At 33.9% G+C, this 23,651-nt stretch overlaps 2 protein-coding genes across 6 annotated transcripts; one reads left to right on the forward strand and one right to left on the reverse strand.

Annotated features, from left to right (window-relative positions):
- Positions 1 to 245: 245 nt before the first annotated feature.
- On the reverse strand, positions 246 to 2,290 carry LOC100257501 (uncharacterized). The gene is made up of 2 exons (XM_002284358.5): positions 1,344 to 2,290; positions 246 to 1,017 (listed from the first exon to the last, which is right to left on the reverse strand). The coding sequence occupies exons 1-2, from the start codon at positions 2,176 to 2,178 to the stop codon at positions 383 to 385; spliced, it is 1,470 nt and encodes a 489-aa protein (XP_002284394.3). The 5' UTR covers positions 2,179 to 2,290; the 3' UTR covers positions 246 to 382.
- An 8,571-nt stretch (positions 2,291 to 10,861) lies between these two features.
- LOC100262634 (serine/threonine-protein kinase MPS1) lies at positions 10,862 to 23,317 on the forward strand. Of its 5 annotated transcripts, none has more exons than XM_010665948.3 (7): positions 10,865 to 11,263; positions 11,692 to 11,928; positions 12,028 to 12,102; positions 12,327 to 13,381; positions 14,019 to 14,219; positions 14,514 to 14,675; positions 22,468 to 23,317. In XM_010665948.3, the coding sequence occupies exons 1-7, from the start codon at positions 11,065 to 11,067 to the stop codon at positions 23,044 to 23,046; spliced, it is 2,508 nt and encodes an 835-aa protein (XP_010664250.1). In that variant the 5' UTR covers positions 10,865 to 11,064; the 3' UTR covers positions 23,047 to 23,317. The 5 variants fall into 5 exon arrangements, with proteins under 5 accessions (XP_019072104.1, XP_010664250.1, XP_010664251.1 ...); XM_010665949.3 differs by having other exon boundaries at positions 12,396 to 13,381; XM_019216559.2 differs by having other exon boundaries at positions 10,862 to 11,263; positions 11,692 to 12,102; positions 14,514 to 14,686.
- Positions 23,318 to 23,651: the final 334 nt, after the last annotated feature.

Genomic DNA, 23,651 nt, shown 5'->3' on the forward strand with positions numbered 1-23,651 from the left:
TGCTCATCAACCTAACTAAATTGAGGTAAAGGCAGGCAGGGCAGGGACTGCCATGCCATGTCAGATTTTGCATGACAACGAGAGGAAGTATCCTAATCATTATTTTAGTTTGAGAGACAAATGTTGGATGCGGATGATATGACTAAATCCATTCAAATGATCGAGTTGATTTCTTTTTGTGGTTTAAACTAGGAACTTCGAGAAAGAAGAAATTCAGGCCAGGAGAATTCACGCGCCCCACGTTGCGAATGTGGCTATCGCCCTCCACAAAAGATTACACAATCAACAACAAAATCGAAGGTTTTCGTTTCTTGGTCAATGAAAATGTAAAGCTAACCAAACAAAAGCAAGAGTCTGATAGTTGGGTCAAGGGTCAAACCCACTAAGACTCTGTGTAGATAACAACAAAGCAAGGCAAAATAGCCTTAGGATTAGACACATATAGCTCATCCAAATTAGAGTAGACCCCACCAACCCCAGCCACTGAGTCAAACTCCTCCGTACAGACTCCTCCCTCCAACTGAGTTGCACTCTTCTTCACCCTCCCAGCTATCACTCGGCAAACCAGCATGGCCCTCTTCTCATTATCATCCGGCAACGACATTCTAGAACTGTCATGGGCTTTTCCGCTGGTGGCTGTGGTCAGAATCCCTTTTCCGGGAACCCCTCCGGCCACCTTGAAACCGTTCTTGATGATACTGCAGATACTGCAGCTTGGAATTGAGTTGCAGAGATTGGAGGAACCGTTGAGGCCGATGGAGCAGACGAAAGTGGTGCAGTGGAAGCGGAGGAGTTCATTGCCGTCTGCCACGCAGCGTGGGTGTTTCTTTTGGAGCTTGGTGGCTTTGGTTTTAATGGAGTCTCTGTATTCTTCGAATTTGGATATAGTTTTGGGGGTGTTGTGGACTTTGAGAATGCGGTCGATTTTGCAGACTGGCGCTTGTTTCTTTAGCCAGCTCGATTGGAATATGATTTCCACTATGTTCTTGCTTGTGTCTTCTGGGCCCAGTTCGGACACTGTGAATTTTGACAGACCAAGAACAATGAGTGTAGTAACTAGGAAAAGCTAATTGAAATTGGCAAGATAAAGGATTACCCATAAGATTACGTTCGGTCACTGAGTAAATAAAGCAAAAGAAATTAAAAAAAAATTACGAGTCCTGTTTTTTCATCATTGAGATTCCAGACCCTCCCTTCCATCGACTATAAATACAATGGTGGTCCTGTATTGTTTTCTTTTACTCTATTTATCAGCCACCAAACTAAGGGTAAATGAGTAAAGATTTCTTTGGTAAAAAAAAAAAAAACTCATCATTGCCTGAAACCTGGAAGTAGTTACTTACCGGCGTGTCTGACGGCCTGATGAAGCTCCAAATTTTCAGCTTTCATGAAGATTTCACCACAATCAGGACAAGAACAGATGGTGGTTCTCAATGAAGGGTCTCTAGTGATTCCAAGAACAGGGTCAACCACCATTCTGCACTCATAGCACCCAGATAGTCTCCTGAAAGGCATTCCTCTAAAGGACCCACCAACAGAAGAGTTAGAAGACGCAGAAATAGACAATGAGGAAGAAGTGGAAGAAACAACCCCATTGAGTTCACTTAGAGGAGCTTTCATGGATCTGCTGGAACCGTCATTGTTGGATGAAGCCATCGAAGGCCTTTTCTTGTGGTCTTCAGGGGAAGACATTTCAGGCCTGTGCATGACCTTTGTGTTGCTACACAGTGAACCAGAACACTTCATTTTCTTGCACTTTTTGCCGCTTCCCTCCACGGTTTGTTCTCGCCGTTGCTTCTGTTGTTGCCCTTCTTCTTGCTTTTGCTGCTGTGGCTGAGTCTGGAGATGTTTGCAGGTCAAAAGGCTTCTCACAACCGCCCAAGAAGGAGGTTTCTCTGATTTTTGGGGTACCTGGTCTTGCTTTGTACGGATTTCCTTAATGACTTCTCTCGGGTTTCTGGTTTTAGCCATTGGAGGAGAGATCTGAAAATGAGGTTTCAGCTCAAACAAACAAACAGGGAGTGTGGCTCTAAAGAGTTTTCGTTTCAGAATCCCATATGCGTTGCCACTTGAGAAAACCAAGAAGAAGAGGGAGGGGAGGGTTGCAGAGGAACTTCCTTGTGTTTGAAGTGATCTTGATTTGGAAATAGTGCGCTTCCCTGATTCATCTATACGCATATCCTAAAAAACTTCATATTTTACTCCCGATTTCTCAATGATGGCAATCTGACCGTTCAATTATGCATTGGGCCCCTGATCCACCATGTTTTAATATAGCAACGGACCGTTTTTATGGCCCGTTACATTGTATCCAAAGAAATGGGGTTTCTGGAAAAAGGCATACACAAGGGTCCAGGCTTCCTACATTAATGCAAATGAATAATGGATAGAAGAAGAAGGGACCGTGCTCTCTCGTGTGGACACGTGGGAAAATTATTACTCATCTACCTGTTCATATGATTCTTCATTTAAACAACCCACCGACTCACCCGAAACCCACCAGGGCGTTTCGGGTGACCCGATTATTTGGGGCGTTATCATCCCAAGGTGGATTTTTGGGGCTAAGTGATGTGCACCAACAACGAAGCACCACACTAATTACACCATAATGGTTCCCCTTATCGGGAAAAGCTGATCCATTGATTCCTTTTGCCTCAGAATCATGCCAGAGCATATGGGATGGAATAAAGCTCTCTACTTTAATTTTCAGATAAACTCACATCAAACCTATGCCACGATGCTGGGTTTTTCAAATTTCTGACGTCGTCGGGGGCAGGAACATTCGTGTGTGGTTTTTGCCGGTTTCCAAGTAAATCACAGCAAAAGGGGAGCTGATTCCAGTAACTGCTGTTAAAGCGTGATTAAGCATGGAATTCAAATACTAAAGATAACTAATTAAGTCATTGTTTCAATGTCTTAATTGGTAGAGTTCCGCAAAAACTTTTTCTCCCAGTCCAATCCGTACAAGTTACTCATTCACATCTTTATCCAAAAAGAGTTTTTAAATTCAAAACATCTTGTTGAGATATTAGGAATGTTTTCCGTACATCATTCTTTCCTTGTATCATTCCTTTCCAATCTTAGAATGGTAATTACCCTTTATATATACTCTGTACATGAATGAATGAAAGCATGAATGAAAAAAATTATCATTTATCAATTTGAAGACGTCTTACACCTTAAAAATATTTTATTCTGTCGTGGGTTTAAGTGTCAAATTTTATCTTATGTCTTAATATTCTGAAGTAAGTCATTGTAACTCTCGAGTTTATTGAATTTATTCTTCTTCGTGATATATAGATACACTGAGGGGGATAAAGAAAAAAGTCGTAAATAATAAATCATAGCTTGAATACTTCTCGGCTACGAGCCTAAAATGTTACTTTAATGGGTCAGTGCAGTCGGGTCAGTCAGGATTCGGAAAACTGGAACTCGACTTTAGTGCGAGGACGAGGACGACCTACCCCACTTGAATTTGGGCCTGTCCCGGCAATATGGGCCTTGAACCGCTCGCCAACGTAGTTTAGGGAGAGGCTAGAGTGGGTCACCCTTGGCCCGCTCCATGTGCAGTCCGTCTGTTAGCCAGCAGACCACCAGACCAAGGCGAACGGCCCAATGTCCAATCCAAAGACCCACAGTTGTTGGTTGTTGCATTGTGGGAAGACTAGCCCAGGATATCATGATTGTTACCATTTTTCTTTTCAAATGAGGAAGTCACGTTATAGTTGGAATTATAATTTACTGTTTGGGACTATGTTTTAAAACAGTTTTATGTTGTTTGGAACAAAAAAAAAACATAGGAAATGCAAGCAAAAACTCTTTTCTATTTTTTGTTTTTTAAGTATAAAAATAGAATATATTCATAAAACATATTTTAATTATTTTTTTTCTTAAGTATAGAAAATAATGTGTTTTTATATAATATCTTTTATTTATTTTCTATTGTTTTCCCTTATTGTCTTATGGTCATTTTAAGAAATAATTATATAAACATGTAAAATGATTAAAAAAATAAAATAATATATATATAAATTATTTTTAAAATTTATATAAAAATATTAAAAATATTTTAGGTTTTCAAACAGATTTTTATTCTATAAAAATCAAATAACAAATTTCAAAAATACAAAAATTATTTTGTAAAGTTGTTTTCAAAAATAATTACCAAATAAATCTTAAGTTTCTCTTTCAGTTTCGAAATTTAGAGCTTCAAGGAAAGTTTTGCCCATATCTCCACGAGGAAGCTTTATACACACCACCATTTTCATTACTATTGCTAACAGATATGGTATGCCATAAGAATAAAAAAATAGGATGGTTTTATTAAATGTTTTTTTTATAAAAAAAATTTGTAACATATAATCCTTCCATATTACATATATAATAATGAATTGAAATTGTTGGTATTTAATGTTTCTATTCCTCGATAATGTCTTATGTGAAATTTGAGATTAAAAAAATGTTACGATATATTCAAATTTATTGTTTGAGTATAACAATTAACCTATCACCATTCAATATTATATGTATTAAAATTTCAATTTTGTAATTTAAACATTAAGAATCTAAAAATAAAATAATTATATTGACATATTATCTTCGATTATAATAGTACCATGATTTTCATTAAATCATGCCTCATTTTTTCTATTACATTCATTTAAAAAAACTAATTAAACAATACTAAAGGAGTAAAAAAAAAATTACTTTTTTTTTAGGGATTTTCTTTGCTTTTAAGGAACGGTGATGTAGGATGAAAATTCCTTGAGCTTAAGGGTATGTGGGCTCGAAGTCACATGTGGAGCGGCACAATCAGAATTTGGATTAGACAAGTAAAATTTTGGAAGAAATGCAAATTATGAAAAGATGGCTCGAACATAACCTCCCGTGCTAATTGAGTTCTCATGCCATGTTAAACTACCAATTTTTTTAAAAGTTCAAACTTGTAAGATTTAAGTTTAATATGCATATTATGCTCCTTAACAAAATGTCTCAAAATAAATTATTAATTTTACTCAACTTGTCTCATGATTTGGCTAAATACACTTTACCTTCATTTCTTCCATTGATTAGAAGATATGAAAATTGCTCTCAAATTTATCAATCCAAACAAGAATCAATATACCTTGATGTTATTGACCATTTTTTTATTTTATTTAAAGAATTATCTTATCTCGATTTAAAAAGGCAAATACTTTTTTAGGAATAAATTGAGTTTTGCTACGATGTGATTCTTGAATTGTTTCAAAATTTGATTTCGTACATTTGATCCAAGATCCACTTGTCATATAAATCTTATTTTGTATTGATTCCATTTTTTTTTTCTACCTTCACTAAGTGAAAATAACAAATGAAAATGATAAAGAATGTTTTTAATGAAATTTCAAACTAACCGGGTAAGGTGTTTAGTAAAAAAGAATGAAATTAACCTTAAATAAATAACTATTTCAAAATTAAAATTTTTGGACTAATTTTATTAAATGAATTTCAAAACTTATAAGTAATATAAACTACTTCTAAAGTTAAAAAATAATAATAATAAATTATTTTTTATTAAATTCAATAGAAATATATAATTTCAAGTTAGCATTCAATCATTATAAACAACAAAATAAGAACAAAAAATGCATATAATAAAAAAAAACTACAATATTGGATTTGAAAAACAATTATGAATTTTCAAAATTTAAATAGAAAATCATGTGATATATTAGGAATTATAAATTATTATAACCTTCGGACAAGATAAATAGGTTTGTAATTAATATTTTATCATCTATTATTTATTTTCTATGATATATAATGTTAAAATTGTGTGAAAATCAACCCAAATTGATTAGGTTTGAATCAAAGGTAGGAATGCCAAAAACTAAAGTTAGATCAAATGATGAAAACATTGGTACTTCGATTTTACGAATATATAAGATATATAAAAGACATATTGATTGATATTTTGACACAAAATGTTGATGGATAAAAAAATGATCAAAACTCATGGAAATATAAGAAAAAAACCTTTATAAATGAAATTAAAAGTACAATAAACATTTTAAAGTTTTTTTTGTTAGCCCAAGGGTTCTCATAATCAAGTTTTGATGATAACAAATCATGATTTAGTTACTAATTTATTTGAATTATAAAGAATTCCAGGTATTAATTTGGAATTTCATCAAATGACCTAATTGATGCAAAATCAAGACTTTTGGAAGACCGTTAATCATAGGAAACATATGTAAGATGAATGCATGAGTGCACTTAGAATTTACATATCATTTCATGCATATTTGAAAAACTCGATTTATTATTTAAAGTTACAGTTTCATCAAAACCCAAGTTTTATCAAATGAACCTTAGACGAATCACTTCAAAATTGGCATATTAAATTACCTAAAGACCTTGCCTAAGTGTTAGAAGAGAAAATAACATAAAAATATAGGTTTTCCGGCAAAAAATGGTGAATCGGTCAAGGCATTGTCCAAACCGACTCAACCAGCTAGGGTACTGATGACCAATTCCCTTTTCTCAGGCGAGGTCCGGTCAAAATGAGCAAAAATACTATTTCTCTTCAAGTAGTCTTTCCTTCCCAGTCGAGGTATTTGTTTTCCCGGTCGAGGGTAACAGTCACCTACCAAGTATTAAATGTTCCAATGGCTAGTAAATCGATCAACCCCCAACTTGATTGGTTGAGTCTAATTTTTGGTTTTCTTGGCTCTCGAGGTTAGAAACCTATAAATAGAGAACTCCACTTTATTTATGAGAAAGAGAACACCTACATTTATTTGTCTACCCACTTGTTCTTACCTAAAAAACTCTCATTCTTTTCTTGGTGTATTAAATCTCAATTTGCATACTTTTTAGTGCACCTTTGTGATTCATCTTAGTTTTGAGTTATATTTGAGCCTTTGTTGAGCTAGGTTGAGAGATTCATACTTGTTAATTGTGTGTTAAAGCCTTCAAGTGAATTGAAACTTGAAAAGATTATATAAGAGCCCATTGGAGTTGGAATCAAAGTGTAAAGGTGATTAGAAGCCTGGTTGAAACTTCAACTTAGTGGAATCCTCACTCGATTATAAGCTTGAAGATAGTGGACGTAGGTAAGGAAGTGTTAAACCACTATGAAATCTAAGTTTGATTTCTCTAACCTTATCTCTTTATTTTTGCTTCTTTTGCGTTTAAATTTGTTGTGTTAAAAAAATAATAATTAAAAACCCAATTCCTCTCCCCCCCCCCCCTCTATTGGGTGTTTTTCTCTTTTAAGATTAACCTTTATTTTCTCAGTTTTGTTTAATAAATTAATATATGTATGATATGATTTGCGATATTAAATTTAATTATATTATGTTGGTCAATAAAAAATGTGAATTGTGTAAGTGTACACTCATTATGAAGTCATTAAATATCAATAATTTGTACATATTGCATTGTAATGACCCTTTAATTAAAAAATGATGATTGATGTTGTTCGATGGAATTGGTAGATGAAAGAATCTCATCTTGTTGTTAGAGACAATATTGGTACCAACCTATTAAGTCTCTATAATATTGATTAAAAATCCGAACATGTCATGCATAAATCTCTTAAATCCTGCCTACTGTCTTTATATGGATGAAAGACTTAAGGTTCACCCATGTACTTGTGTCAAATCCTCCTTGCATCTGATATGGAACATGGTATGACATCTGTGTAGAAAGAGAATAGTTCAACATACCATATTTTTCATTAGTTGAACTCGAGTTAATCGCATAATTTTAAAAAGGTTGTCCATGACCCATCACATAAGAGATGATGAACGTTAGTCTCATTTGATGAGTCACTAAATTGAGTCTCAATACTCATTGACTCAAAATTAGTTGAAAACAACTCTTCGTTAGATGGTGTCATAGTCCGTTCTTTTCCTTTTTACAACTTCCCAATGGCTTTTATGCCTTGATTAGCTTTTCTAGAGTCATGGTCTTCATCCTGTGTGTAGTGTGTGAAATCATCTTCACAAATAGATAGACTAATTGGATATTGACTTTGCTACCCAATATTTTATCTAACATTTTTCGTATTATCATCTCTATCATCAGTTCTACCTCTTAAACCATCGTAATAAAAAATAGGAGTACTAGTAGTGCTAGGTCTACTACTTTACCTAGTACTTATGGATTCAACCAAATGTTATAAATATCATTAGGACGTGACGACTTCCTATGCTTACTTCCCAAAAATGTTTCATGTTGTTATCGATCATTTTTATTGTTTTTGAGGCATAAACTATAGCTCAACAAGCATCCCGCTCATTGGGGTGCATATCTGTGGGATACATGCACACATCTTCATCATCATCATCGTCCTCGTTTATCACATGTGTATAATTGCTCCCCATTGTGCCACACAAGTGAGCACTAATCTCTTTAATATTTGTAGTTTTATTTGCTTTTGCTTTGATTTTTTGATGCAACATTTCTCATGTCTTTTCTTTCACTTCAAAAGACACTTTATGACACTTTTTGGTGTTGTTGTAATGGTCTACGTGGGTTAAATGAAACTTAAATCAAATGATGCCTTCACTTTTCATCAATAGTCTACAATAGTTACAAATTGTCCCATTTTTGTTCTCCTTGACCGATGAACAATGCTTCCAAGGTGGATCTCGCCTTGGCAAGCCACTCCCACTACCTCCACTTCCACTTCCACCGGCCATTATCTTCAACTTAAACCATGCATAACGTGAAATTGAAGTAATTTAAGTTCAATGCCCATTAATGATATAAAACACTAAAAATTAAATCATTAATTTTATTCACTTACTGCAAATGTATTAATTATGTGATTCAAATGTATAACTATTCTAAGTTAATTTACTTAAGTCCATTGAAAATATATTAATTAATTGAAGAAATGTACTAATTTAAATTAATTGATATACTGATTTAAAAGTGTGCTAAGTTAATTTATTCTCAATAGACTATTATGTGATTTAATTTAAAATCAACTTATTGCAAATCCACTAATGATGTGAATCAAATATATAACTATGCTAAGTTAATTTACTTAAATATATTGAAAATATATTAATTAATTACATTTGAATATCAAAATAAAATTAAATCATTAATTTAAAATTAACTTATTACAAATCTACTAATTATGTGAATCGAATATATAACTATGCTAAGTTAATTTACTTAAATCTATTGAAAATATACTAATTAATTACAAATTTACTAATCAATTACATTTGAATATCAAAATAAAATTAAATCATTAATTTAAAATTAACTTATTACAAATCTACTAATGATGTGAATCAAATATATAACTATGCTAAGTTAATTTAATTAAATCTATTGAAAATATATTAATCGGTTGCAAATCTACTAATTAATAACACTTGAATATCAAAATAAAATTAAATCATTAATTTAAAATTAACTTATTGCAAATCTACTAATTATATGAATCAAATATATAATTATCCTAAGTTAATTTGGTTAAATCTATTGAAAATATGCCAATTAATTGCAAATCTACTAATTAATTACAATTGAATATCAAAATAAAATTAAATCATTAATTTAAAATTATCTTATTGCAAATCTACTAATTATGTGAATTAAATATATAACTATGTTAAGTTAATTTACTTGCATCTATTAAAAATATACTAATTAATCACAAATCTACTAACTAATTACAATTGAATATCAAAATAAAATAAAATCATTAATTTAAAATTAAATTATTGCAAATCTATTAATTATGTGAATCAAAATATTAAATGTATAACTATACTAAGTTAATTTACTTACATCTATTGAAAATGTACTAATTTATTGAAAATTAACAATAAACTATTATTAAACTTAAACAAATAGCTTAAATTATATTGATTTGATAAATTAATTTTAATACAAAAATAATTAAAATTTAAAACAAACATACCTTGCAATAATTGAGCAACTTTGGTTTGGAGTTAATTCACAAACTTGACTTATAAATTCCAAAATTTATAAAATTTTGAGAATAATAACAAAAATATATATGAGCAATAGGAGATCAATACACTTTGGAATGAAATGTGGATGAAATGAATTGAGAATAAATTATTTATAGAAAAAAATTGGGCCAAAATAGGCGTTGGAAAGTGATTTTAATGTTGAAATCATTTATGGGTATTAGATCAAAATCTAGGTGAAATATAACCGTTAGATCATCTAGTAGTTGTTGGGATCACTTTCCAATCATTGGATCATCTCTCGGATTAAATTTGAGCCCTTGGATCACCCTTATGATCATTACATCATCTTTAAAGATGCGGACATGATTTGGGTTATTGGATTAAAGTGTACGTGATCTAGGGCATCATATCAAGTCAATAGTAGACCATTTCATATTTGCATACACAAGTGTGATCTAGACCATCTAATCAATGCAGGTGTGATATGGACTGTTAGATCATGCACAATGGGAGAAGATATTTATGTAAAAAAAATCAATGATTTATTGCTGATATATCATCGAAAAATCAATGATTTTTTATTGCCATAACAATTTATTACGTACGCCATCGATTTATCTCGTCAATATATCGACAATTTTTGATGATTTTTGCGATATTTTCATGCCTTGATATATTACACTTATATATTATTTCCATGCCCATCGATATGGGACATATTGGTGATATATAGCGATATTTTCCTCCTTAGATCCCGAGTCTTGGGCCTAAATTCCTAGAGTGGTCAGTCCACGAAGTATGTAAGAAGTGGGTTATCTTAGAGCCCAATTTCCAAATGAATATTTAAAGTTAAGTCTGGCCCATTCGGGGCCTTAATTTCAAGCCGAATCAAAAGGGGCAATAACAAAACAGTAACCGGGGCGTTAGCAGCAAAATATGGAGCGCACGTAGCATTTTTCTATTCAAAAGCGCCAACGAGCCTTTTCAAAATTCACTCTCTCGTGCTCTCCCTCCCACCCCAGTGGGCAACGCATGGCCAAGACCAAACCCTAGTCTCCGGAATTTGGATTGGTTCCGATTTTTATTTTTTCATTGTACGAAATGCCGTTGACGTCCGGCCATGGACGGGGAGGCTAACCTTCCGGCCCCATCTGCGTCTGCCAATAATCTCAGCCGTCCGATCCTGCCTGACTCCTATCAGAACCGTTCGATCACCTCGTCGTCATCGTCATCATCATCGTCATCATCGTTCTATTCATCTTCTCCGCCGGACTTTCTCCGGCATGTCCAGGCTGCCTTCAAGCGCCACCGTCCACTCGGTATCTCCCTCACTGGGTTTCGTTTCTATTCCTAGAGTGTGCTGTACCGTATCGGATGTAATTATAATAAAAAAAGCTAGGGTTTTGTTGGTCCTTTGGTATTTTCTCAAAATTTTCCGTCTTTGACGTTTTAACTACTTCTGTACAGATCTCTTTATTCTTGAGTGAAAGTAGAAAATATAATAACTCAAATTCATGTTCCCTTCAAATTTTGATATGTCAAGACTAATTTTTTTTGGTTGGACTAACCAGTCAAACTTGAGTTCCCTCAATTTTACTATTTTTGTTCTCTCCATTTCCATTTGCTCAGGCTTCCCTTCTCTTTCCTGGCCGCATATATGATTCGGGGATACTGGTTTTTTCAGTGGATTAACACCTCAATTTTGGGTTATTTTGACTTTTGTCATGTCTATTATGGTATTTTTCAGGTACAATGCAGTCTAATAGTATTATGCCAAGGCGTATATTGGTTCCCCGGCGAGAAACCTCAAAGATCACTGCATCAAATGTGGTTCCCACAATAGATGCCAAAAAATCTCAGGATGTGCGTCCTTCAATGCATCAGGGTAACACAGGGAAAGAGTTGGTTGTGGAGATAAGGAACAAGGTATCTGTTGTTGGGGAAACTGAAGAAGATGCACCAATTACTCCACCTTCAATTTCAGGCAGTATCACTAATGAAGATCTATATGATGTGCAACGAGTGCAATGCAAACCCGTTGCTGGATGCAAAAATACTGATGGGGTTTCATTTTCACATGTAGAATCTCAGCATGTTCCAGTTGTTGATGGTCAGAAGAAGGTCCAGTTTTTGTTGGGGAAAAATGCTAGCTCACAGGGTAATAAGTTGCTTTGTCTTTCCTCTGAATTGTTAGTTTAGAAATTATGTTACTGGTTTTGGTGCAAGTTTATATCACAGCGACACTGTGAAAAAAACACTCTGTTGTTCTAAAGATTGATAGTTTCATGAAATCACAAATATTGCAACTTATATGTGAGTTCTGCCACTATGTGATTGTCATTATGTTCTTCCATATACATTGCATTCTCTGTCCATATGCAGGGGCCGATGATCGAATGGCCACTGGAACAGACGACCTATCATCTCATATGAGTTCACTTGCATTGACAGAAATGGAATGGGATGTGAGCAATCAAGTAGAGGCACCAACTGATGTCAATCATGACTTGAAGCATGGGTATTTTCAGAACCTGGAATCAGATGTTACTTCGAGGTCTGATGGTGGGATTTCTTCTTTATTGGCAAAGAAACCTGTACTTGCTCAGGATCAGCTGCACCGATTCAGAAACTTCTTGCAGAGTGACATAAACCACCCCATGACTCAAGCTTCAGTGGCTGGATCATCATGTGCTACTACAATATCTGTTCATGCAACTTCTGCACCAGTGATCAATTCAACAACCTACTGCTCCTCTTCACATCAAGATATTAGTCCTCACCTGGCAGTAGAAACTCTGGGAGATGTTAATCTTAATTCTCAACCTATAAGTAAAGGAGATGTTATGCAGCCATCGCATCCTCCATCTAAGTCCACCAGTGGAGTCATAGTTGACCGCACAGCAATTGCAGCCCAAGCTTCATCTTCTTCCATAGATACCCAGTCGAAAGTTAAGGAATATGGCTTTAGTGAGCAACAAGACAGAGTGCCAAATGAAAGGGACATTCCAAAGAATCCTTCTCCTCTTGATGATAATTCAACTAAAGGAAAAGGATTCACTGGTGATGTTACTGATTTACAATCTCAGGTGCCCTTATCCAAAAGTTCATCATCAGATGTGAAATTGGAGACCTCTAAATCTGAAAAACAAGAAAAGGTTGTAAGTGGTAAAGGGTCATCAGTGCCTCGCAAAAAGAATTATGATCCTGACATGTTTTTGAAAGTTAATGGTAAGCTCTATCAAAGGCTTGGTAAGATAGGTAGTGGAGGAAGCAGTGAAGTCCACAAAGTTATATCATCAGATTGTTCTATCTATGCCCTTAAAAAAATCAGGCTTAAAGGTCGTGATTATGCTACTGCATATGGGTTCTGTCAAGAGATTCAATATTTAAACAAGTTGAAAGGGAAGAGCAACATCATACAACTTATTGACTATGAGGTACTCACCTCCAACCTAAAATCAATTATTTAGTAATATTTTATTCTTATTTCTTCTGATAGTTATTGGTTTTACATGTGTTTTTCGTGCTGCATTCATTTTTTTTGGGAACCAAATCATGCTAAATTGTCTGCGCCATAGTTAAGAAATTGAAATCACTTTGACTATCATAACATTGTAGCAACGTCTAGTTGGAAAACAAGGTGTGAATTCTATATGCTGTCAACCAGATTTGGATGGCTAGGCTTCCTACTAAATGTTAGCTTTCCAAATAAGTGGTCTATATCAGCTGATCAAGTGGCTTTAAAGACCTGAATCTACTCCAATTAGAGGATTTGATGGGCATGTGGTGCCTGTGGAATAGCCCAAGCAAACTGACCAACGAGAGGGGAATAGAACGACTATGCAGTAACTGAATAATGACCAGTTAGGCCAATTAAATTATCTGAGGATGGGCCTTAAATGATGCAATCATGGTTGTAGGGTCGCCAGGTTGCTGATTGGATTTAACCCACTTTGGTGACAGATAATTTGTCCTTCATTTATTCTAAATTTGTGCAGACATTTATCTAATTAATTAGTTAGAAAGAGGAAGAAATTTGTCCTTAATTTATGTAGAATTCACCTTTGTTCGTAGGTGACAGATAAGACATTGCTCCAAGAAGTCATGAATGGCTCCATGAGTAATAAAGATAGCAGAGTCAAGGATGATGGATGCATATACATGGTGCTTGAATATGGGGAAATTGATTTGGCTAACATGCTGTCCCAGAAATGGAAGGAAATGGATAGCTCTGATCGGACCATAGATGAGAATTGGCTTCGATTTTACTGGCAGGTACTCAAGCAAAACTTTACCTTGATCAGTTTTCGATATTTGTAGTGCTCTCTATTTTTGTTTTAGGTTCTTAATTTTGTTAAGGTTTCCTTCTAAAACATATGGTCTAACAGTTTAATAGTCATATTTGCATTTAACTGGTAGGATGAACAAAAGTTGTAAGGATTATGGGCTCCTCAATAACAATTTTTTTTTTTTTTTGCATAAATGTTAGTAGAAGGGTTTATTCAAAGTTAATCTTGATTAATCTGAACAAATAAAAATCAAAATGAATACTGTTGAAATGCTTGTCAGCAAATACTTCAAGCTGTCAATACCATACATGAAGAGCGTATAGTGCATTCAGACTTGAAGCCAGCGAATTTTCTTCTTGTCAAAGGTTCCTTGAAGCTGATCGATTTTGGAATTGCTAAAGCTATAATGAGTGATACAACCAACATTCAAAGGGATTCACAGGTTATTTTCACGTATGCCCATTGTTTTTCATTTCTTATTGTTGTTGTTTTCTTAATTATATATATATAAATGAACAAAAGTAGGATGGTTAGCATATTCCTCTACCAAGATATCTCATTGTGATTGTGCTTCATCAACTGCTCATATTGGGTGTGTGGGTGTGGATATTTGGGGAGGAAGAAATTTATTCATTTCGGGAAAATGCACAAATAATTGTGAAATTCTGAATTAATCTTATTCACGAAAATCAAGAGATACACCAAAATATATATCTAGCCTTCCCTATTATAGGAAATGATAATTTTTTATATATGCGGCAATTCAAATCAATTCAAATTAGCTAGTAACTAATTTACAAATTAACAAGAAGAGTTCTCAAAGGAGAAAAGTCCTAACTAATTACTTTCAGCATTCCCCCTGAAGCTAGTCAATAGAGTTTCTTTATTTTCAGCTTGCCTATAATTCCTTGAAACGTGGTATTAGCTAGCCCTTTAGTTTAAACATCTGCAAGTTGGCCACTTGTCCCAATATATGGAGTGCAAATAAGATTGTTATCAAATGTTGATCTACCTCCACATGCTTTATTCAGTTATGTTGTACCAGATTATAAGCGATGTTGATTGTAGGCTTATTACCTTAATAAAGTCTCATAGGGTGATAATTCACAAATTACATGAGTGCTCGCTCGAAATGTCAATTCGACACTTGATCTTGCAACCATTGGTTGCTCTAAGAAAAGTACAATACCCTGATGTTAATCTTTTATCTAAAACTAATCTGGCATAATCTGCATTCATGTAAGCTTCCTATCACAACTCATTGATAAAAAAATGTAAGCTTCTTATCACAACTTTGTACCTCGTTTGAACAACAATCCTTTATTGGAAATTCCTTAAGTTAATGTATGATTAGATAGAAAGCTTGAAGATGAGTCTTTGGGATTCTACATAAATTGATTAACATTGCTTACTACATATGTAATGTCTGGTCTAGATGTGCTAAGTAAATGAGTTTGCCCATTAGTTGTCAATATATGTCACAATCGACAATTCCCTTCCTCTAAAACCTTTCCTAATTTGTGGTTTGGTTCTATGGGGATGTCTACTGGCTTGCATCCAAGTTTCCTGGTTTCTTTGAGAAGATCAATCACATGTTTATGTTGTGAAACAAAGATACTCTCCTTGGAATGAGCCACTTCGATTCTCATGAAATAATTCAATCTGCCAAGCTCTTTAATCTCAAATTCTCTCGTTAAATACTGTCAAAGAGCCTTTTTTTCTCTAGGATCATTATCGGTAACAATGATTTCATCCATATATGCTAACAAAGTTGTCACTCTCTTTGAACCCCAACGCTTGATGAACAAAGTGTGATCACCCTAACTTTGTATATATTTCATTGCTAACGTTATTTTAGAAAATCTTTCAAACCATGCTCTTAGAGATTCTTTTAAGCCATATAAGGTTTTTTTTTTAATTTGTAGTTTAGTTCTAGTAAGACTTTTGCCAAAACCTAGAGGAATTTCTATATATATAAATATATGTATGTATCTTCTTCTAAGTCCCCATGCAAAAATGCCTTTTTTACATCAAATTGTTGGAAGCCTTAACCAAAATTTGCTACCAATGACAATAACACGCTCATGGTATTCATCTTAGCTACGGGAGCATAGGTTTCTTAATAATCAAACCCATAGGTTTATGTGTGGCACTGTGGCCTTTAGCTACCAACCTACCCTTATATTTTTCTAAAAACCCATCAACTTTGTACTTGACCATATATGCCTATTTACATCCAATTGGTTTCTTCCCCTTAGGTAGCTATACTATTTCACATGTTCTCTTTTTCTCCAAGGCTTCCATCTCAACCCTCATGGCTTGTCTTTAACTTTCATTGTTAAGTGCCTCAACAAGGTTTTATAGAATGGTTATAGTGTACAAATGAGTGATAAAACTTCTATAGGGTTGGGAGAAGTTATCAAATGATACAAATAATGACAATGGATGCTGAGTGCATCGTCTTATACCTTTCCTAATGGCAATGGGTAAATGAAGATCATTGTCAGCATTTGAAGTATTAGGAGAGATGGAGCTATTAACTAGCCTTGGTTCAAACTCAAGTAGGCATTGGTTCAATGGTGGTTGTTCTTCTCCTTGAGTAAACTTGCAATGATTTTGTAGTAATAGTTTCTAGACTAGTGTTAGCAGAAGGATCCAATTCGTTGATGGGTCTAATTTAGACTCATTTGGAATATTAGGGACAAAATTATTGGTGATAACCATGGTTTGAAATATCGGTAAACACGGATATATCGGTATTTGGATTTTATGAATATATAGGAAATATCGGTGGATATTTTGATAAAAATATCAGTGAGACGAAAATTATTTAAAATTCATGAAAACATTTAGAAAAACTTCAAAAAATGATAAAATAAGTAAAAATATACATATTAAAGTTATTAATTGACATAGATATGGTTAAGGAGGAAAATATCCGTAAGCAAGGATATATCGGTCTTAATATATAATTTATTATTCATTTTATCAAATTAATTTTAATTTTTAAAATATTATAACTTCATTAATTTTTTTTTATATTTTAGTATTTTTTTTTAGTAAATTTATATTTTTAATATTTTAAAATAAAGACATTCAAAATTAAAAGGATAAATATAAATAAATTTAAAAGTAAAGTGATAGTAATTTTTTAAAATAGGATTAGTGGGATAAATGATGATACATTTAGTATTAAAACTATAATTTATTCAATTCAAATGCATTCAATAATGTAAAATAAATGATGATGCACATATGATTTTTAATATTTATATTTTTTATATTTAATTATCATATAAATGATATAAAAAAGAGACTTATTAAGAAAATTATAATGTTAGTTTTTATTTTTTTATTAATCAATTAAATAAAATTTAAAATAAAATAATAAGAATTTTTTTTTTTAACAATGAACTTTAACATATTTAAATTGAATATATATATATATATATATTAACAAATGAGGTTTTGGTCCAGTAGTAGCCTGGTCCAATCCAAGCCTTTTGGCCTGGGTTTGAATCCTCTCAGCTGTATAACGACTAAAAAAAATTGTGAAAGGGTTGATCGTCTTCGCGTTGACCAGATGGGCTGTACCAAAAAATTAGGAAATATCCCGAAAAAAGGGCGAGAAACCTGTCGGCCGATTATCAATGATGGATATCGTGTCGGCTCTTGCCCATAAGCGAAATTTCAGTGAAATATAACCGATATTTCGCGACATTTCAAACCATTACGATAACAAGGGCCATGTTTGGATTTGAAGGGACACAATTCATGGGCAATATAGGAAGGTCAAGCCATGAGGATGAGGAATCTTTATCTTCCAAAGGTAATGCCTCCCCTTGAAGATAAGAACCTGAGAAATAAATTTCTTTTCTTGCAAAGGTTATATCCATAGATATATAAAACTTTTTAGAAGGAAAGTGATAGCATTTATTGTTTTTTTGTGTAGGTAAAAATTTGTCCTCACAATGACATATCTCAATGCCCTTAGATCTAACTTCTCAAAGTTATGTGCATGAATATGAACAAATGACACATACCCAAAAACTGTCGGACTCGATTTATAGAAGGTATGACTATTAGGAAGGAATTTTGCAAGCACTTCCATGGGACTTTTGAATCTTAAGACCCTAGATGAGACCTAGTTAATAAGACTTTGGTACTTGTTTTTGGAACAATAATGCCCAAGTAATACCAAGAAGAAGACCATTTTTCCTTTTAGTGATCTCATTTTGTTAGGGTGTATCAACACAGGATGACTCATGAATCATCCCTTTTTTTTGGAAGTGTGGTGACAAGACTTGATTGAAGTAGTCCCTTGCGTTATTAGTTTTAGCTCTTTTTATACGAATTGATTTTTAATCATAGAAAGAAAGATGGGAAATATATTGCTTATTTTAGATTTTTATTTTAACAAGAAAATCCATGTTATCCTTATATAGTCATCAATGAATGACAAACTATTTAGCACCAAAAACCTTTAGAACTCAAGATGGACCCCAAATATCACTATGCATAGAAGTAAATGGAGGAAGTTTTTGTATTACTCAAGGGAAAAGAAACGTGTTGATGCTCAACAAATTCACAAATGTTACAATGGAAACTATTTACATCAACTAATTTAAATAAAAAAGGAAACATAGTTTTGAGAATTCTATATGATATATGTCCAAGACGAAGGTGATGAAGTCAAATTTGCCTTTTATTGAAAGGTGTAGTTTTAGTTAAAAGACATAGAGAAGACTTTTTTTTTTTTGGGGGCTTAAACACCCATTGGTTTTTTCAAGCCCATCCTTTGCCTTAACACACTCAATCGTCATTCCTATAGGTTGGTCTTGAGACAATAATTTTGGAAAAAGCTTACACAACAATTTAAATATTTGGTTAATTTACTGATTGGCATTTAGGTACATGTAACACATCTTGTAAAATAATAGATTGAGTGCATCAGTAAAAGAAAACATTTTGTTATTGGGGCAAAAGTTTGTTGATCATATGGTCTATGGCTCTTGAGTTAATGATCGAAGAGTCAGTGAAGGACAAATCTAAGGCCCTTAAAGTATAAGAAACGAATGACTTACTTGTTTGTGCCAAAAAACATATACTCAATTGTTTATCAACAATACCCAAAATATTTCTCAGCCTATTTATATCTTCCTTGTTTAATTCTCCAAATTCTTTACTACTAGAACTAGGTTTTTCTTGAGGGCCACTTTCACAATTTGCCATATTTGCTTGACTTGTGTTGTCGCCATGCTTTATTTTCCCCATTCCGATTTAGGTTTTAAGGTTTTCCATGAAGTTTCCAATACTTCTCTTTGGTGTTTTGGGTCTTCTTGCAACAAGTACACCAAAGTTCTTTAGGTTAGGGTTCTTTGACCCACTAGAATGCCTAGTTTCTCTAACAAGATTTGGACTAAATTTGTTCTACTTTGTATCAACCATGGTGGAACCATCAATAAAAAACAGTTTAAGCATCACATCTCTTTGTCTTTCTTGAGCACAAATAATGGAGATGACTTCATCCATAGATGGAGGCTTCTCTCTTCCTATAACTTGGACTCATGCTTGATCAAACTCCACATTGAGCCTAACAAGAAATTCAAAAATCTGTTCTTTTTCTACCAATTTATGGGGCATTGTTGTATTTTCATTGCATTCCATTTGGATCTTTCGATAGTAGTCAATTTTCTATCACAAATTCTTCATGATATTGGCATATTCAATTACACATATGGTACCTTGTTTTGTGGTTGAAATCTTGACCTTGATTTAAAAAATTTAATCAACATTGCATACCTTTGAATAGGTTTGTTGGATGGCTTCCCAAATCTTCCTAACTATTGTAAAAAACATACATGTTTTACTAATTTCAAGGGTCATTGAAATCCATAACAAAGACATGATCATGGAATCCTTTTCATCCCAACTTTGAATTTTTGAATTTAAATGGCTCAATTTTTCCTTCACCTTTTATTAAGATTTGCACCAACTTAAGCCATTGAAGATAATTCTTCTCAACCAAGTAGTAAGGAGCTTGGAGGTTTTGCAGTTTCTCAGTTAGTTTGGGCTAGCATAAAAGATTTGGGATCCTTGGATTTCTTCTTCGCAATATGCGAGAGTGGCAGAAAGTGGGTCAACACGTGACAGGCGAATGACATGATTCTCGAGGAGTTAGATGACGACCATGTGATGATGCATCAAATAGATGCAAGGGTCCCTGGTGCCAGGGGAAGGAAGATAAGGAGGCTCGGGAAACGATTCATAATGATCGGTTTGTCTTGGTGGCACTTAGAATTTTGACTCAATAGAATTAGTGGTAAGAGTGCCCTTGAGGCTTGGCTTAAGTGGTAAAGGGATGAGGAGGCTCTGTGAAAGGTTTCAGGTTCAAGCCCTAATGGGAACAAAAAATTATCTATAAAAAAAAGAAAAAAATAATTAGTGGCAGGAGTATGGTTCAACATCTCTAACATAGTAGTAATGATGACTGCAGATAGAACTATAACCAGAAAGAAATTGACGATGAAAGCTAATGAATCAAAACATGGTCAAAAAAGCAAAAAACAAATAAGGACAAATAGCACTCAAAGTTTTCGCCAATCACATCGAGAATCGAGAGTTGGCTCTAACACCATGTGAAATTCTAAATTATTCTTATTTACATAAATCAAGAGATACATCAGAATATGTATATAGCCTTCCCTATTCTAAGAAAGGATAATTCATGATATACATGATAATTCAAATTAATTAAAATCTCTTAGTAACTAATTTTACATATGTACAAGAAGAGTCATAAAAGGAGAAAAGTCTTAACAAATTTACAGTTGTTCAAGAAGAGGCTTAAAAAGATAAAAATCCTTATTTATAGGACTCAAACTTGAACCATAACCCTATAAATTATCATGCTTTTAGACAAAAGCCAACTTTAATGTGTGATTTTAGTTTTTGGTAGATACAGGTCATATCAGGTCGATACATAATGGCATTAGTCTAAAATGATATTGATTGGGGTCAATTTAGTGAAGTTATACAAATTATCAGATCAAATACTTAATGTTGGACCTAAGAAGTTAGTGCCAGCCGTTGTTTCTTCTTCTATAAAGATAAGAGACTCAATCCCTAATTTGAATTAACAATGTTAAATGTTAAGATACTAGTGAGAATCTAGATTTGATAAAACTTAATGAAGCATGATTCTATATAATCCTTTGTTTTCTCTTTAAAATTATTTTATTTAATTTATTCAGAATTCTGGATATTTGTAAACAAACTCATGAGAATAAACATGTTGCAAGTCATTTACAAATTTATGACCATGTGATTGTCTTGATCAATCATATTTTGTTCTATCCATAAATGTTCACATTTTATCGAGTTGGAACTAGAAACTTTTAATTTTAAGGTAAAACTTAAGAAGAAGAATGAGAAGAAAGTATAAAAAGATAATATAGACTAGCTATAGGTTTGTCCAACTAGACTTCCACTTAACCTCTCATCTATTTAACCAAATTACAAATTTGTGTTGCACCTCAAGGCCCCACCAAGCCTCCACATGATCACTAAGAAGCCTTAGTCATCACCTTGCCTTGCTCAATAGGCACTGCAAGGTGCCAACCATGGGGCCTTCGTGCTGCATTGTCTGAGTCAGTGTTGACGCTACAATAACCCTAGGTCCTTGAGGCCTGGCTTAAGTGGTTGGGGGTCAGGACAGTTGTGAGAGATTCCATGTTTAAGTCCTAATGGGGACAAAAATTTACCTATTAGAATAGAATGTGAAACTTAAATGTTAGGTTAAAGTCAAGAAGGAGAAGAAAAAAGCACTGAGGTTAAGTTTGCCTAACTAGACTTAATTGTAACTCCTAATTTTTTTATGTTATTAACTAAGATTACAATAATGCCTTGATAATCAATAAACAAAATCACTCCTAATATAGCATAATAAATAACCCGTTGACAAATTGAATTTCTTATCATTTTTATTTGGCTAAAATTTAGAACCATACTCTAAATATATATACTTTCAACATTTTTTATTGATCACTTGAAAAACAAGAGAGGTGCTGGACCCTATGAAAAAGTAATTTATGTTCTCCTAACCAGTTTTCGAATTATGTACAAGGCATGTTTTGTATGCTTTTGCAAATCAATGGCCTTTTCTTTATGTCAGATAATTGGAGAGGAAACGCCATTTTTCACTATGCAGTGATGCTTTTGTAATCTTCTCACAGGTGGGTACACTGAGCTACATGTCTCCTGAAGCATTCATGTGCAATGAGAGTGATGCCAATGGAAACACTATAAAGTGTGGTCGGCCATCAGATATCTGGTCACTTGGTTGCATCCTTTACCAAATGGTGTATGGAAGAACCCCCTTTTCAGAATTCAAGACATTCTGGGCCAAGTTCAAAGTCATTACAGATCGTAACCATGAAATAAAGTATGAGCCAGTCTCAAACCCATGGCTTCTTGATATTATGAAGAAGTGTCTTGCATGGGACCGTAATGAGAGGTGGAGGATTCCTGAGCTACTTCAACACCCTTTTCTTGTTCCCCCAGTCCCAGTCCTAGCCCAGTTATCATCCTCTCAAGACCAAAGCTGTAAACTGCTTCAACTGATTACTGAAGCTTGTGCCAATGACCCGAAGGCTTTGATTTTATGTCGTCAACTTCAACAACTACTAAGGGACCCAGTCACGGTGCCAACATCTCAAGTACTAACATCACGAGACCAACAGTGTAAGTTGCTCTCCTATGTGTCAAAGCTTTGCTGTCAACTTCAGGAATATTTATCAGACCCCGATACGTAAATCACTAATTTTGAGGGTAAAAACATTGGAGAATACCTTTTTAAGGTCTGAAAAGCAGTTGTGATTCCCTGTGCCTATTCTCTTCCATTCCTTTTGTTGTAATAACTTGTAACGGTCAATGCTTGTCGTGTTTTATTTTTTTTTAAAGGGAAAAATACTATGCAGGAAAGCTTGGGGGGAGTTTGTGCCTTTCAGGTCACTGATTCTTTGTGGTTTCTGTTCAATTTTTAAAGAAAGATAATGACATTTATTTCATTGTCTTAGCCAAAAATAACATTTATGCATGTGCTACTCAAGCTGACTTTGTTTTCACAAGTGGGAGTCAGTGCATCCATCTGGAAAGATGGACCCTTCCATCTGTTTGGGAAAATGGAATTTGTTGCCTGCGATATTGCTTCGGTCCATGATATTTTAGAGTATCCATTAGCTCTTCTATACAATGTGACGGGAATGGAGATTCTACCACATTTTCAGTCAGGAATCAAGGCTGGTTGTATGGGACCAAACTAGTGAACCGCTCCAGTTTGGAGAACAGGTTTCCTGAGTGGAGCAGAGACAAGCAAGAAGTAATTAACTTGCCATACTTGCTAGATCCGTCCTAGAGC

This window comes from Vitis vinifera, chromosome 18, assembly GCF_030704535.1.
Source record: "Vitis vinifera cultivar Pinot Noir 40024 chromosome 18, ASM3070453v1".
Classification (NCBI taxonomy): Eukaryota; Viridiplantae; Streptophyta; class Magnoliopsida; order Vitales; family Vitaceae; genus Vitis; species Vitis vinifera.